Source organism: Festucalex cinctus, chromosome 19 (assembly GCF_051991245.1).
Source record: "Festucalex cinctus isolate MCC-2025b chromosome 19, RoL_Fcin_1.0, whole genome shotgun sequence".
Taxonomy (NCBI): domain Eukaryota; kingdom Metazoa; phylum Chordata; class Actinopteri; order Syngnathiformes; family Syngnathidae; genus Festucalex; species Festucalex cinctus.
Window position 1 is genome coordinate 1,876,676 of NC_135429.1, and position 15,621 is coordinate 1,892,296.

General features: G+C 40.7%; 2 protein-coding genes across 5 annotated transcripts in view; both read right to left on the minus strand.

Annotated features, from left to right (window-relative positions):
* Positions 1–1,168: 1,168 nt before the first annotated feature.
* glmp (glycosylated lysosomal membrane protein) lies at positions 1,169–3,388 on the minus strand. Its single transcript, XM_077508251.1, has 3 exons — positions 3,180–3,388; positions 2,858–2,940; positions 1,169–1,742 (listed from the first exon to the last, which is right to left on the minus strand). The coding sequence occupies exons 2-3, from the start codon at positions 2,899–2,901 to the stop codon at positions 1,562–1,564; spliced, it is 225 nt and encodes a 74-aa protein (XP_077364377.1). The 5' UTR covers positions 2,902–2,940; positions 3,180–3,388; the 3' UTR covers positions 1,169–1,561.
* A 493-nt stretch (positions 3,389–3,881) lies between these two features.
* osbpl10a (oxysterol binding protein-like 10a) overlaps positions 3,882–15,621 on the minus strand; it is a 32,097-nt gene continuing 20,357 nt past the window's right edge. For 3 of the 4 annotated variants that reach the window (XM_077508240.1, XM_077508239.1, XM_077508242.1), the window contains 8 exons: positions 13,174–13,399; positions 11,229–11,359; positions 7,234–7,383; positions 6,699–7,170; positions 5,671–5,857; positions 4,766–4,948; positions 4,549–4,702; positions 3,882–4,500 (listed from right to left, as the gene is read on the minus strand). In XM_077508240.1, the coding sequence (XP_077364366.1) occupies positions 4,441–4,500; positions 4,549–4,702; positions 4,766–4,948; positions 5,671–5,857; positions 6,699–7,170; positions 7,234–7,383; positions 11,229–11,359; positions 13,174–13,399 (1,563 nt within the window). In that variant the 3' untranslated portion in view covers positions 3,882–4,440. The remainder of the gene's footprint in view (positions 4,501–4,548; positions 4,703–4,765; positions 4,949–5,670; positions 5,858–6,698; positions 7,171–7,233; positions 7,384–11,228; positions 11,360–13,173; positions 13,400–15,621) is intronic. The other variant, XM_077508241.1, reaches the window with a different exon arrangement.

Below are 15,621 nucleotides of genomic sequence, written 5' to 3' on the forward strand. Positions count from 1 at the left end.
CGCTTTTTTTTTTCTTTTTTTTTTTACATGAGCTATATACTTTTTTCTTCATTTTGTCCATATATACTTTTAGAGGTTTGTGTTTTTAGTCTTTTCAATTTTCTTTTCTATTTAATTTAGCATTTTTCGTGCCATTTTTTGCATTTTGTTGTTTCCATTTTGATACTTATTTCTACGTGACCACAAGAGGGCGCCAACATTACATGAATCGCAGAGGGCTTTTGAAACTCTCTCTTTTTTTTTTTTTTTTTACATTAGCTATATACTTTTTTCTTCATTTTGTCCATATATACTTTTAGAGGTTTGTATTTTTAGTCTTTTCAATTTTCTTTTCTATTTAATTTTGCATTTTTCGTGCCATTTTTTTGCATTTTGTCGTTTCCATTTTGATATTTATTTCTACGTGACCACAAGAGGGCGCCAACATTACATGAATCGCAAAGGCCCTTTTGAAACTCGCTTTTTTTTCTTTTTTTTTTTACATGAGCTATATACTTTTTTCATTTTGTCCTTAAATATACTTTTAGAGGTTTGTATTTTTTAGTCTTTTCAATTTTCTTTCTATTTAATTTTGCATTTTTCGTGCCATTTTTTTGCATTTTGTGGTTTCCATTTTGATACTTATTTCTACGTGACCACAAGAGGGCGCCAACATTACATGAATCGCAGAGGACCTTTGAAACTCTCTTTTTTTTTTTTAACATTAGCTATATACTTTTTTCTTCATTTTGTCCATATATACTTTTAGAGGTTTGTATTTTTAGTCTTTCCCCCTTCCTTTTCAAATTTTATTTTGCATTTTTCATGCCATTTTTTTCGTTTGTTATTTCCATTTTGATACTATTATTTCTACGTTACCACAAGAGGGCGCCAAAACTACATTAATCGCAGAGGACCTTTTGAAACTTGTGTGTGTGTGTATATATATATATATATATATATATTTGCGATAGTTTTTAAATTGTGTCCATTTATTCTTTTACAGGTTTGTATTTGTTTCTTTTCCCTTTTATTTTGCATTTTTTTGTTATTTTGTTTTTTCCATTTTGATACTTTCTATTGTGTTGTTTCAATGTATATTTTTTTTGTCCTCCAAATGAGCCAACAACATAGAACATTTTAGCTCATGAGCGCCATCTGGTGATCCAAATAAAACGTAAACGAAATCTTCCATTTCCACCATTTTTATTGTTTGATTGTAAAAATAAATAAATAAATAAGCCGTAAAAGAATAAACTCATGATTACATTAACGAGCCAAACATTGGCTGGTGCTCACCTCGCTGACTTGCGGTTGGCCGCCATCTTGCCGTACCTGTCGCTGAAGGCTTGACGTCAATCCACCAATCAAATTCTTCCCCTTGTTGTGCGCTAGCGCCACCCGCTGGTCTGTCGTCAGCACTGCAAGAGTGTTGCTTTTCCATTCGACCAGTTTGGATGGATCAACACTATCATTTTATTCGTATTAAATAAAAAAAATAAAAATAAAAAATAAAAATAAAAAGTTGAAACATTAAGAAGATTAAAAGAGGCCAAAAGATGAGTTTGTGCGTTGTGATTGGTCAGTTGATGGGCTGGTAGTTGCCTGCCATGGCCGCCGCCACCCGTCTCTCACGCAGGCACACGTAGACTCCGCCCATCAGCAGGATGGCGAGCGGCGCGCCGAGGCCCGCCGCCATGATGGCCGCCACCAGCGGGGAGAAGGCGTCGGCGGGGGGGATGCCGACGCCCACCAGCGTCGTCCTGACCAAAAAAAAACAAACAAAAAAAAGACTTAGTTGGACAATTTGCTAGCATGCAAACTCTGTTCCTCTGTCCGGCCTGTTTGAGGCGTTTCCCTCCTCCAAGACAGCTGATTCGAATGATCGGCTCATCCGCAAGCTTGCTCATTCGAATCAGCTGTGTTAGAGGAGGGAAACAGCTAAGACAGGCCGGAAAGCGGCGGCGGAGGACTGGAGTTGCTGAGCGCAGTCAGGCGGCTGGTCCACAGGGGGGCGCCAGCGTGTTGGCCAACTTGGTCTCAGCAGGGTAACAAGATGGCGTCCATATGTCATGTGACCAGCAGTTGGCCAATCACAATCTAGTCTATGCTTGCGCTCATTTTGTCAACAAAATAAATGTCAACACATTCGTCACCAGACTCAAACTAGACTAAAACCATTTTAATAAACAATATTGAGTGAAATACATTTTCACTCAATATTTATTTTTTAGACTAAAATCTGTGGACATTTTAGTTCATTAACAAAAACAAGACAAAAATGATAATTTTGTATAAAAAAAAAAAAAAAAGCTAACAGCTATAAACATTCCAACAATAACGCTCATCCGACCGCTAACTAATGCTAGGCTAACTTACTAGCTTGTAGCATGGAACCACAGTAGCCACTTGTCAATATACGAAACTAAAAATATAAGAGAGACATTTAAAAATATTTTTTTTTAAATATAAAGATATTTCAAAATATAAAAAAAAAAAAAAAAAAAAAAAAAAGACATTTGAAACTCTCTTTAAAAAAATATGAGACATTTAAAAATATTTTATAAAATATAGGAGAGACATTTAAAAACATTCTTTAAAAATGTACGAGACATTTAAAAATATTTGTAAAAAATACAAATATATAATTTATATTATTATTATTTATAATTTAATAAGCATTTTTTTTAGATCACGAAACACTCCTGGACATACATAAATAAATAAATAAATAAATAAAAGGTGCCCCTAAGACATAGGGACATGTTGAAGGTTGCCGATGAGCATGACAGATATCTTCAAACTTGTAAGCGGTCATTTGGGCAACATTTTTGCAGCGGCACAAGAACAAAACAGAAGCAAAATAGGCATGTGTTACCTTTGTAGAAGATGTTGGTGACGAGATGTAGCAATTTGTAGCATGTGAAGTCATTACTCTATTTTCATTGTGGCCGTCAGCTTCTGTTTGGAGAAGAAAACAAGATTCAAGTCAAGCGTTTTCCTTGATTGACTTTTGATTGACAGCTGAGTGCTACTTGTAGGCGTGCTAGCTGCCTAGCCACCCGGCTTTGTTGACATATTAGCAAGCGAGCTTCCAATGACCTTGCGAGTAACAATAAACAAATGTTATCAAACAAATATTATCAAAGATCCTTCTAGGTCGTGTATTAGTCATATAAAGGGCAGTTTAAAATACTCACTCGAACGACAGGCCTCTGCGAAGGCTCTTGAAGGCTTGCTTATGCTTACTATACGGTAAGCGAGAACGTTCAATTCTCATTAAGTGCTGATGTCACGTGACATCAGTCCTGTATTTTAATTGGATGATGGTCCCAGTTAATGTGGCCCCCATGGCTGAGATCAGCTTGGGACATCATTTGAGTGGCTCATCCACTTAAAATGGCTTAAAATGAAAGTTAGACTGTTGAACTTGGTTGTGTATTATACATATATTTTTCAAATGAAATTACCTTACGATGGAGTATATGCCACGGAAGAGGCGGGACGTGATTTTACACATCAGCTTGCTTCCGGTCCGTGTTGCGAACGCGCAACCGAGGGGCACAAAGTCGGAAGCACAAGTATTTTTGACGCAGACCACACGTTGCAAACCGAACCGGAAACTGATGAGCAAAAACAGTCCCGCCTCTTCCGTGGCAGATACCCCATTGGTATCTATGTAAATATATTATTCATGAAATAAAATGTTACAAATTATGGGCTATAAAGACCAATTATGAGCCTGCATAGTGCTCAACAGCGCCATCTGGTGGGCCCCAAACGCAGAGATGCGGGAGGCCTGACTCAGAAGTATAACAAGGCCTTAATATGTGATGTGGCTCATGATCTTAGAGTGATAGAATTACATTGTGATATTGTATTACAAAATAAGGGCCCACAAGAAGAGAAGTAAGCCTTTATGAGAGCTAAACTATAAATAATACAACACAAAAGATGGCGAATAAACCATTACAAATGTGAATACATTCAAAAGTGTAGACTAAACAATCCAAGCCGTTAAAAGCCAATGTACTTACCGGTAATCATATTAAAGTAGTACATTTGTATTGGCAATGACATTTAAAATGTGATCCTGATTGGCATAAGGTTATAAAAGTGTATTATTACATCTATGGTAAAAGTGCTTTATAAACTTTGTTGTTTTTTTTTAGTGTTACGTGAGCCAAGTAGAAGACAACATGTGACAAAAGGATGTAAAAACCGCAGACAGACTTTTAAGTGTGAATGTGCAAAAGGCCTTCTTGGCACGCACAGGTGAAAAATAGAAGACAACTCTAATCCTATATCGACTGTATACAAAATGTCCCACGCGGAGATTTTCCCTTTGGCACCGTTGCTTGGCTCCCGTCTGTCTCCGTGGCAACAGGGCGAGTCCAAATCCCTGCTTTGAAAGTTTCAAGCAGCCACGTTGAACCCCGGATGTGATGTCATCACTCGCTGTCAAGTGGACTTCCACAGAGGATTGTTGTACATCCAGCCGTCTCCCTGCAACATGTTACACTTTTTTTTTTAATAAGCAAAATGAAGGGGTAAGCGCACAAGTCTGACCTCCTTGGTGAAGTATTTGGGTGTCCACGCTTTATTAACAGCCGCCCTCCGCCTCTCGTCCGCCCTCTGCTGCTCCTCCAGTCCGTGTTTGTGCGCCGTCGCCTCGTCCATGTTGCCGTCTCTCAGCGACGCCGTCACGTGTTGCCATAAGCGCCTACAAGCGCACAAACGATCCCATCAGCGTCTCTCCGCGAGCGCCCGTGCGAAGCTTTCATACCTGGACTCGCTGCGTCCTTGTTTGTCGAGCGGCCGCAGCTTCTTCCTGGTTACGGCCAGCCGGGCCGTGTCGATGACTTTGGTTTCGCCGCTGCTGTAGGTGAACTCCAGGGTTCCGTTCCACTCTCCCTGCGCTTTACACACGATGGTGTTGGTCGGGTTGTGTTTCACCTCTGCAGTCACTCTACGGCGGACAAACGCTTGTTGGATTTCATCGAAGAAAAAACATTTATGTGCAGAAGTTCCCTACGTTGTGAAAGTACCCTGATTGCACCATGTAGCCCGGAGCGAATCAGATTCTAGCGTCCCCAAGCGTCCTTTAAGCTATTTAATGACACTCTAGTTGGAGTTAAAGGGACACTCCACTTATTTAGCCCATTATAGCAATAAAAAAAGTTAATATTTTGTCTATAATTAATGTGATACTTTCATTATTTTTCACGTACAATTAGTACCTTTAAAAACACATTTTGCAACTTGCTGTCGACTGACAATGACATCACAAGAGCTCAGGTAACCAATCACAGCTCACCTGTTTTCTAGGTTTGGTCATGTTACATTCACAAGCTGAGCTGTGATTGGTTAACTGAGCCCATGTGAGTCATTTTCAGTCGACCGCAAGATGCAAAATGCGTTGTTAAAACGTACTAATTGTACATGAAATATAGGCCAAATATTAATGTTTGACTGCCAAAAATGGCTAAATAAGTAAAGTATCCCTTTAAGTTTGAAAATTAAGAAGAAAAATGCAAGAGGCTTGAACTTTATATGATATTTATAAGGTTATGTTATACTTAACGAAAAGAATCGTGTTCAACGTGAAGGGACGAATCGACTTAAAGGAGTAGCTGAGTTTTAAAAGCGACGGATTATTATTTTTCCCCATAATCATGCAGCCCTACTCACCTGTGTACTTTGCCGCCATAGAAAGGTTTGGTGTGGAAAGTGACGGCGGCCGAGTAGCCGCTCCTGGCGCAGTTGATGGAGACTTTCCCTCCCAGTTCCACCCAGGGCACGGTGAGGATGGAGCGGGCGTAGGCCGACGGCAGCGAGAAGACGTACTCCTCCTCGTGCTCCGCCAGACACAACACGCCTGGCGGAAGGACGTCAAGTACACCACCAGTTCAAGCGGCCATCTTGCATGCATATAATCAAGTTAACATTGTTATTCGTATTTTAGATGTTTCCCCTCCTCTGACACACCTGATTCATAAAATCAAGTCAGGATTGCTGATAAAGTGACAAAGTGAAATTAAGAAATAAAAACTATGCCATATAAAAACAGGAAGGAATGTTGTTCCTTATTGAATTGTAGTAAGTAAATAAAAAAAAATCAAAATATACAATTATTCTGTAGAATTTTCAGTAGTATCCCAGAATATTCAACATCTGGGAATATATATTTTTGTATTTTTTTTTAATTTATTTTTTTAACCTGAAAAATAGAAAATAACTTGGAAAAAAAAAATCATCAAATAAATTCCATCCATCCAACCATTTTCCGAACACAAAATTGCTCCTCAAATGGGGGAAGAAAAAAATATGAGAGTCATTTGGTACCTCCAAACCTTTAAAACGACCGATTAAAAAGTGCAGTCACGAACAATCGCAGCATTCCAAAAGTCAAACGCAAACGTCAACGAGCTATGACGCACATAACAAAGCCTTCAAATTGTCACGCAGGAAAAGGGAAACGTGTCTAATGGGTGTGCATTCAATGTGTACGTTGTGTTCAGCTCTACACTGATTACAAGTGTGCGATCACAAAGGCAGCAATCAGTGCCTGCGCTGAAGGTCACCGACATCAACCGCCCTTGCACTCGGCAGCCAAAAAATTCAGTTTGTGTCATTCGGTGCCATTGACGGCGATACACGTCAAAGATCCATTTTTAATGACGACTTGTAAAAAAAGGGATTAGTTGGTCAAAACTCACCTTCCCCAACCATGGACACACCTATGGACATGCCCATGAATTTGCTCTTGGTCCACACGTGCGCGTTGACACACATCCGCCTCTCACGGCACTCGCAGTAAAAAGCCGAAACCGGCGGATGATGGCAAACCTGCTCGGCCACAAAACGGACCCTGTAGCAGCCGCCCGTCGCGTCCCTGCTGGACTCCCGGGCGGGACCCTGGTTGGCTCTGAGCAAAGGTTTGATTTTGTCCCGAGGTACTTCCCACGAGCAGTGGAAGGTCTCCCCCAGCACGGGGTTGTAGGGCTTCTTGGCAACAGCCCCCTTGCGCCCCTCGTGGAAGGAGGTCAGGTAGTACTCCACAAAGCGGACGATGCGATCCTCGGCTGTGACTCCGCCCGCTATTGACAGGAACAAGTCCGGATGCGCCATGAAGTTGGCGTACATCTCCAGCAGCGAGCGCTTTTCCAGAATAAACGTCGGCAGCACCACCTGGGGAAAAGCCAGACCGTTAACATTTGAAAAGTCTTCAAAAGATGGGAATGGGAAACGCACCCGTGTGAGGTCCATTCCCAGTTTGAGCTGGGACAGCAAATGGAGAATGACGCTCCTCTGGTCGTCCAGGACTCCCAGGTCCTCCTCCTCATTGTCCTCCGTGTCCGTCACTTCCTCGCTTTGGCTGATGTCTCCCGGCCCGGCCTGGTGCTGTCCAGACAAAAATAAACGCCGGCTGTTTGAATTTGTAAGACAAATCAGTGCTGTTTAATAGGGATGTAACGATATCCGAACATCAGGATACGATATCACGATATGATAATTATCACAATATTGTGGGGGAGTTGGCGATAACCACTTTTCATCAAACTGCAGCACAAGCGCTTGGATTGCTTTCAACGTCTTGTTTGCCTTCAGCCCTGATGCACATGACTGGCCAAAGCCGAGTGAAGATGTGTACTTTCTTTTGTTTTCCCAGCATTCAAGTGAAGGCCGATCGAGCTGACGATGCCTTTGATATCTCCTGCAGTAACGTGACGGAGGCAGGAAGAAGAAAAAACAAAACAAAACAAGAAGAAGATTGTAATGTATAATGCACAAAGTGCTCTCAAGCCTGTGCTTTTGTGCAATACCAGCTTCGGGATCTTATTTTAATGACAATGCCTCTGGAAATAACATCAAAAACAACCGAAACGAACCAGAATGTGAAATTGGCAGAGAGGTGGAAACGCGTCTTCCTGTTACCTGAATATTTCATTGTATGCATGCAAAAGGCCCGCAGAGCGCACACTCGACACGAAAGACCTGCGCAACAACGTGTGCCGGGATGCAGACGTATTTATAGACGTGTTATGAGTCCAGTGGTTCCAATTCATTAAAGGCTCTCGAACTGAGACATGAAATTGCTGCTACGAGGGTCACAGCACTTCGGCTGGAGATTGTAATGAAGTGTTGTCAGCGCAGAATTGTAATGATTAGCTACGAGCTCATACTCGATCATTATTTAGACTTAGACTTGACTTGACTTTATTGATCCCTTTGGGATGGCTCCCTCTGGGAAATTTACATGTCCAGCAGCAATAAGAACAGATAATAAAATAAAAAATAATTCAATCAATCAATAAATAAGGTTGTGACACCAGAGATTGAACTAATCATAATAATAAAAATAAAATTAAAAAAAATAAAAATTCAATCAATCAATAAATAAGGGTATTACACCGGAGATTGAATTAAATAAATTAAAGTACAGTAAGTTTAATAAGGTATAATCTCGAGCGAGAGAAATGCGCGCTCAGTTGGATTCAGGTCAGGTGATGGACTTGGCGGTTGCATAACGTACAATTTATTTGCCTTAAAGAAACGTATTTGGTTGTTTTTATAGCAGGCTTCAGGTTATTGTCCATCTGCACTGTGAAGCGCCGTCCAAACCGTTCTGAACCAATTGACTGAATAGAAGATAATATTGCCGGAAGCAGCTCAGCGTAAATTTTACAAGGTCTGACAAGGTTTGTTTTTTGTTTTTGTCATTGTTTTATTTTTATTGTTATTTTTATTTTTTTAATTCCAAAGTCTGTTCTACAATTTGAATACAGCGAGTCTCTTCTACTCCGCCGGCACTTTAATGAAAATTAAATTCATGTGACTCAACTCATCTTGTGCTTCAGTGTGCCAGGAAGTAGCGCAATGAGTAAGGTTCCCGATAACAAATTGACATTTCCTCTATTTACAAATGCCGCTTGAAATAATACGAAAATTGCCTAAATTAACACATTAAGCCATTTTTCTTTATTGACATTGTTTTGAAATGTCAATCAAATGTCTCACAGCAAAATGAGGTTACAATTCATCAAACTTTTAGCTAACGCGCTCTTGGATGAATTTATAATGGAGACCTTGTATAACCTGCACAAGCCGTCTTATCATAAAGTAACTATTTCATGTTTACTCCCAAAAAATAACAGCTGGCTAATTTGGTCAAATGAGCATACAGTAAGTTCACCATATTTCAACAACATGCATAAACCAGGAATACAAAAAACTCACGTTGTCTTGATGGTTGACCGGCATAAAACTCGACTTCATCTCCATAAAAAGTCAACAACAACAAAAATAACGAGACCAAAGTCAAAGTTGTGTTTAAAGCTGTGCTAAGCACCCATAACAAGACATCTTCATCTCTTCAGGCTCACGTCGCGGTAGTGAGCGGCTGCTGTGCAACCCCCCACCCACCCTGAAAAACAAGGAAGTGGTGAAACAAAGCTCAGGGCTAAGTCCCAGTGACGTCTCCTGCTGCTTCTTCCCATCATCCCTGCGCTGCGCTGCGCTGCGCTGCGCTGCGTTCCCCCGCACGCTTGTTACTTCTTCCTCCTCCTCACTTCTGCCCTGTCTTGTATTTTCTCTCCTGACATCACTTTGCCTCCTCCCCCCTCACTTGGTTGACTCCTCTTCACTGATTTGGGGGCTGGTGGCTAAGAATAGAAAAAAGCCTTTATTAGTCCCATATGCCAAGGTCAACTTTTTTTTTTTCCCCCAACACTTTCACATTCTTTTCATATTCCTTTACAGTTCAATTTGTTACCGTCCTCCCGAAATTATTCCAAGTCCAAATTCTGTCGTGTTTTCCTCCCCTGTGCTGTAACACGTAATCTTCCGTTTGTCGTCGTTTCCTTCATCCACCCTCCTTTCCTTCCTCTGCTCATTCCTGCCACCCTGTTACATCATCGTCGCCCTCCCTTAACCCCAAACCGTCTTCCGCATCCATTCCCAGGCTTTCCTTCTGCTTACAGTCGCTCGCTCTCGTTCCATTTTGCAAAGCGCAGATGGGGCAAGTCTTCATCTTCTTGATCCTCCAGCTCACTTCCACTTCAACTCGATAAAAACTGTACTTTCGACTATTTATACTTCATGTCATTAAGTGTGACCGGTGTTTTGTCTCGTGTGGTGGATTTAACTTGGTTTTTGCTCCTTGAGACCCTGAACAGGGGAAGTGGTACAGCTAATGGAAAGCTACGTCATATATATCTACAAAGCATTTTGCTGACCTCTACTGGTGTAAACCAAAACAACATGAAAATTTGTTTTGCACAAAAAGAATAATAAGATGCATAACAATAAAAGAAAACAAAACAAAAATATATTTGATATATTTTACATCTTTCCATCCCTCAACAGACCTAATTCAAATGATCACTGACTATCAGGCTCTTGCAGAGCTCGCTGATTAGCTGATCATTTGAATCAGCTGTGTTGGAGGAGGGGAACCATCTGAAACATGATTAATGATCCTGACTGGACTTGATTATTTGAATCAGGTGTGTTGGAGGAGGGGAACCATCTGAAACATGATTAATGATCCTGACTGGACTTGATTATTTGAATCAGGTGTGTTGGAGGAGGGGAACCATCTGAAACATGATTAATGATCCTGACTGGACTTGATTATTTGAATCAAGTGTGTTGGAGGAGGGAAACATCCGAAACATGAGCAATGGTCCTGATTTGACTTAGTTGAATCAGGTGTGTTAGAGGAGGGAGCCATCCGAAACATGAGCAACAATCCTGACTCATCACATCCCGACTCATCACAATCGTTGACCGAATGATTCAGGCAAATGATTTATTCAAATGATCACAATCAATCATTTGAATCACGATTGGTGATCATTTTAATAAGTTGTGTTGGAGGAGGGAAACATCTAAAACATGCAGGTTAGTGGCCCTCGAGGACCGAATTTGGACAAGTCTGGTGGGGTGGGCAATTCCAGACCTCTAGGACTCCGGTCCTGCAGGTTTTAGAGGTTTCTCTCCTCCAGCACAAGCTGAATCCAATGAGAAGAATTATGATCAGGCTTATGTAGTTTGCTGATCATATGAATCAGGTGTGTTGGAGAAGGGAAACATCCCAAACCTGCAGCATTTTCATCGAAACCTCACATGTACATTTTTTTTTTTTTAAACAGTAACCAGCAGAGTTGACATTTGTGGTGGACACCGATGCCAATCCTGCTCACCTTCATACAAAAGGACAGCGAGTCCAAAGTGACCCGTCTCACCTCGGCAGCGTGCGACAGGCTCCTTTCCCTGAGGGCCGGCGAGGGCTCGGCGGAGCGCAGGGGAGTCGGGCCGCCGTTCTTCAGATGCTGCCCTGAGGGTGACTTTGGTACCGTCCACACAGGCGCGCCATCTGAGTGAATGACAACGTGTCAGCGGCAAAAGTCAAAGGTCATCATTGATTGCCCGAGTTGGCTCGCAAGGAACGAGAATGGCGAGGAGGATGGAGACAGGCGCCGATCACTTCTGGTTTGCTTCTGACAGTCAATATTAGATTTCATAAATAAAGCTGAAAGGCGGCGGTGGGATTGACACAGACGAGACAGCAGGAAATTGCGTGTGCGCCTTTTTGTGTCTGTGCTTCGTGCGTGTGTCTGAATGAAATATGTGACCGCTTCTCTTTGACTTTGTATCAGAAAGATAAACACTCAGAAAGTCAGAATGTTGCTTTATTTTGACTTGTGAATGTGACTTCCTGACATTTATTTATTTATTTATTTTTGTCAGTGAGCACTTAAAAGCACAATCACAATAATAAAAGGAATAATAGTAAACACAATAAAATGAATGGGGAAAAAAGTTGATATTAAATGTGAAATTGCGCAAATACTAAGTAATGTGGAATCAGACAATATATACCCCGGCAGGCGTCAATTTTTTAAGAGAGTTGAAATTTGAACAATATCGTCTGATTCCACGCTACTTACAGTATGCGCACAATTTAACGTTAAATAACTTTTCCCCATTCATTTACAATGGGACAGTCATTGAACTTTTTCTAAGTATCACTTTCCACGCCCACTTCCATACATATAACTTATCATCATTACCAGGTGTAGTTGGTAAAGTGCATTGCCCAGTCACCAGGAGGTTATCATTTCATAATTTCTCTCTCAATTTGCTTCATAAGCATTCCACATGCATTCAACTCTTAGCATTCAGCATTCCCACGCAATTTCTCCAGAAATTGCACTTAGCCTAGTTATTATTATTTGTTTATTATTCCGTTTATTATTTTGATTGTGCTTTTACAAATATTACCTGCGACAAATGTTTTAAGATGTGAGAAATGAACAATTTAAAATGTATTGGGTAGTTGACTTCATTGCTGTCCATGCAAATCACCGTCCACCCATTCCTCTGTACGTACAGTAAGTCAAGGCCCAACTTTAAATAACTCGTTGTCGGGCTGTGAAGGGACTCGTTGCATTTGTGGAGTTTCATTTCACTTCCTTACAGGATTTTTTTTTTTTAAGTTCGCGGAGGTGACAGAGGAGAGGAAAGCGGATTCGAGAAGAGTTCGAGAAGAGCCTCGCAAGACAGACCATCAGTCCATTCACAAGCTCGACCCTGCCAAACAGTTGGCCATGCACTGCCACAGTATTAAGCACTTTTTCTTCATATCGTGGATAATTCTCATGCGTCGCACAGCCCAGCATTCTGCTTAGAAAATTCCTCACTGTATTAAGGGGCCTATCAGCCAGGCAGCGGATACAAAGTGGTTTGTACTTGCAGCAAGGTGGTCCCACTCCACAACAACGCGTGGCGACTGTTGGTGCAAAGAAAAGTCAGGACTGACTTGCAAGTCAATTTCAAAACGTTTAGAGACAACCCAAGAAGTTGGCACTTTTGGGGTACAATCATCCAATATTAGACATCCTAATCCTTTGTTTGAAATCCAGTCAAGCACCCTCAGGCTGCATGAGGTTTCAATCCAAATAACTTTTATTGGCTCCATTATGATCAGGCACAGGGAAGGTGAAATTCAGCAACATTTGGTACACACACCAAAGTTTACATTAGCCAACGTGCAAAGACAGGAACTGCAGTCCAGTTGGCTCTCGCTAATGGGTTTGGAACACGTGGGCAGAAAGGACAAAGAGGAAGGAGAAGATGGAGAAGTTGGGGGCTCCAGCAGTACAAGAACGGAGCCCCGGGACGACTCACCCGTGGTGACGGCGTGGTTGCGCTGGGTGGCCTGAGACAGAGGCGGCGCCTGGCTTTGGCTCTGTTGGAGGATGTTCAGGCACTCTCCCAGGCAGCTGAGCGTGGCGGCCGACGTGGCTTTCAGCAGCAGCAGGTCCTGGTCCAGACAGGAGACGGGGCCTTTGGTGGGCAACGAGTCGATGGACTGGACAAGGTTCTTCTGTTGGCCCTCGGCTTGCGACATCATCTGGAAGGCAACGCGGGAATTATAATCTCTGCTTCAAGTCTGCAACCCTGAACTGGACAATTTTTTGTTTTAGTCTTCCGCATATATTCTACACCATTCCCGTTATTCTTATTATTCCATTTTAGTCCTCGCGCTTTTTTGACGCGCGACTACTGCCACATTTTTCAACCGATTCTCACCGTTCAAAGTTCGACATATTCCAAAAATTCACGCAACGACCGCTTCCATTTTTCTCAGTTCAAAAATTCACGGCTTAACCACAATTCCCGATTTTTCCCCATTAGTCTTAATGGGAGATTCTACATTTTCCATTTACTTCCACATTATTCATCCAATTCACGTTATTCCAACTTCAATATATTCCAGTATCATTCAACATTATTCCTAATCATTCCACGGGTTTTTATTTAGCCTTCCAGCCTTCACACGCCATTTCCCCATAAATGGCATTTTCTAGTTTAACTTACAACTTCCTCTTGAGTCAAGCTTGACTCTAGCGCACATTTCAAAACAGAAGGTGTATAAATCCTGGCAGTAGAGAGACGAGAAATAAGGAGAACTGGCAGAAAGGTAGAGCGGAGGCAGTAGCAGGATGAATTGCAGATCTTAATTCAAATTCGGAAGGCCATCTTGGATAAATATCAGCCAGCTGTCAAAAATGCCCGACTCCAATGATTTTCGAATCTTTTAAAATGCCACAATGACAAGGTACTTTGTTAAACTCTGCTACTTATTCCACCGCATAGAAGCAACCGACTCTAAATAGGATGAGTTCAACTTTTTCCCTAAAGACAATGTACTCTTCGAGAGCTGTCCAAATTAATCGATTAATTGACAAGTAATCGATTATCAAATTAATCAACAACTGTTTTAATTTCGAGCAATCGTTTGGAGGCTTTTTTTTTTTTAAATTAATATTGTCCCAATCCTCTGATTTCAGCATATCAACAGTATTGATTTCTCTAGTCTTTCATGAAAGATTATCTTCTGTGTTTAATCAAAATAAGAAGGCATAAAAAGCAGGATGTAAAGGAAATTGACATTCAATAATCCTGAGCAAAAACTAGGGTGAGCTGAAATATTGGACTTCCTGTTTTCAATCTTCTCAAATTTACAGTGTCAAGGACACTACAAAATAGTGTACCGCCATCTAGCGGCCGCCAGTGAAATCCAACTTTTTATTCCATGATATTGAAAGTGAAAGTGCATTGCAATTGACTTTATCATTTCATTCTTCCATCCATCACACTCTTCTGTGCTCACAAGCACAGTGATGTATGCCATTTAAAATTAGACTTGAGTGGCTAAATTATAATTAAAAGGGATCAGTATCTCCAGTGCATCATAGTTAATACATATATTGTATATGCATTCTGATAGTATCACCTCATCTGCACCAAAAGAGGAGTACCAAAAAGTATGAGAATTATTCCTATTTGGCTCGAAAAGCATCACAAAAGAGGAAGACAAAAGTTGCATCTTCCTTGTGGGTAATGAAGCTTTTCTCAGCACTAATGTATGCGGGTTGCTAATCTTGCCTTCATTAATATTGTATATGTTCACAGCCCACACCTCGTGTTCTGCGCGCACTTGACAAGCGCATCTGCAGCGGCGCACAAGAGCTATTTTTGAAGCAGTGAAAGCTGCCGGATGAGCTTATTTGCATCTTCTATAGTCAATGGGAAAAGATCCAACAATCGGTATTCAGCTATGCATTCACTTAGATTGGATCCATTGACAACGGATTGTTCAGTTTTGTTCCATAATCTACCTTTATGGAGGACCAAACATGAAAAATAAATCATATAAATACATAAAAAAAAAATGTGAAAATTAAAATGGATAGAAAAATATTCAAAAATTTAATACAACAAAATCATATCAATGGAAATAAAAACAAAATATATAGAAATAATTTAAAAAGTAAAAACCACAAAAATAAAAAATGAGAATCAAAAAATAAAAATAAATTTCAAAATAAATGTTCTCCATAATATGGCGGACCGAAAATGCCAAATAAATAATAATCAAAATTAAATACAAAAAAAACTGAATATAAATGGAAATAAAAACAAAATATAGACATACATAATATAAAAATGTGGAAATAAATACAAAAATAAATAATAGAATTAAACATCAATCAATAAAAAATAAAATAAAAAGGCTCTGCTTTCATATTTATTCCACACTGCAGACGCTGTTATGGAGGACCAACAATG

Coding starts and splice junctions, on each gene's coding strand:
- glmp (XM_077508251.1), bottom strand. CDS start 2,901: ATGCTACAAATTGCTACATCTCGTCACCAACATCTTCTACAAAG. Junction 1,743..2,857: donor CACCAACATCTTCTACAAAG/GTAACACATGCC, acceptor TTTTTTGGTCAG/GACGACGCTGGTGGGCGTCG.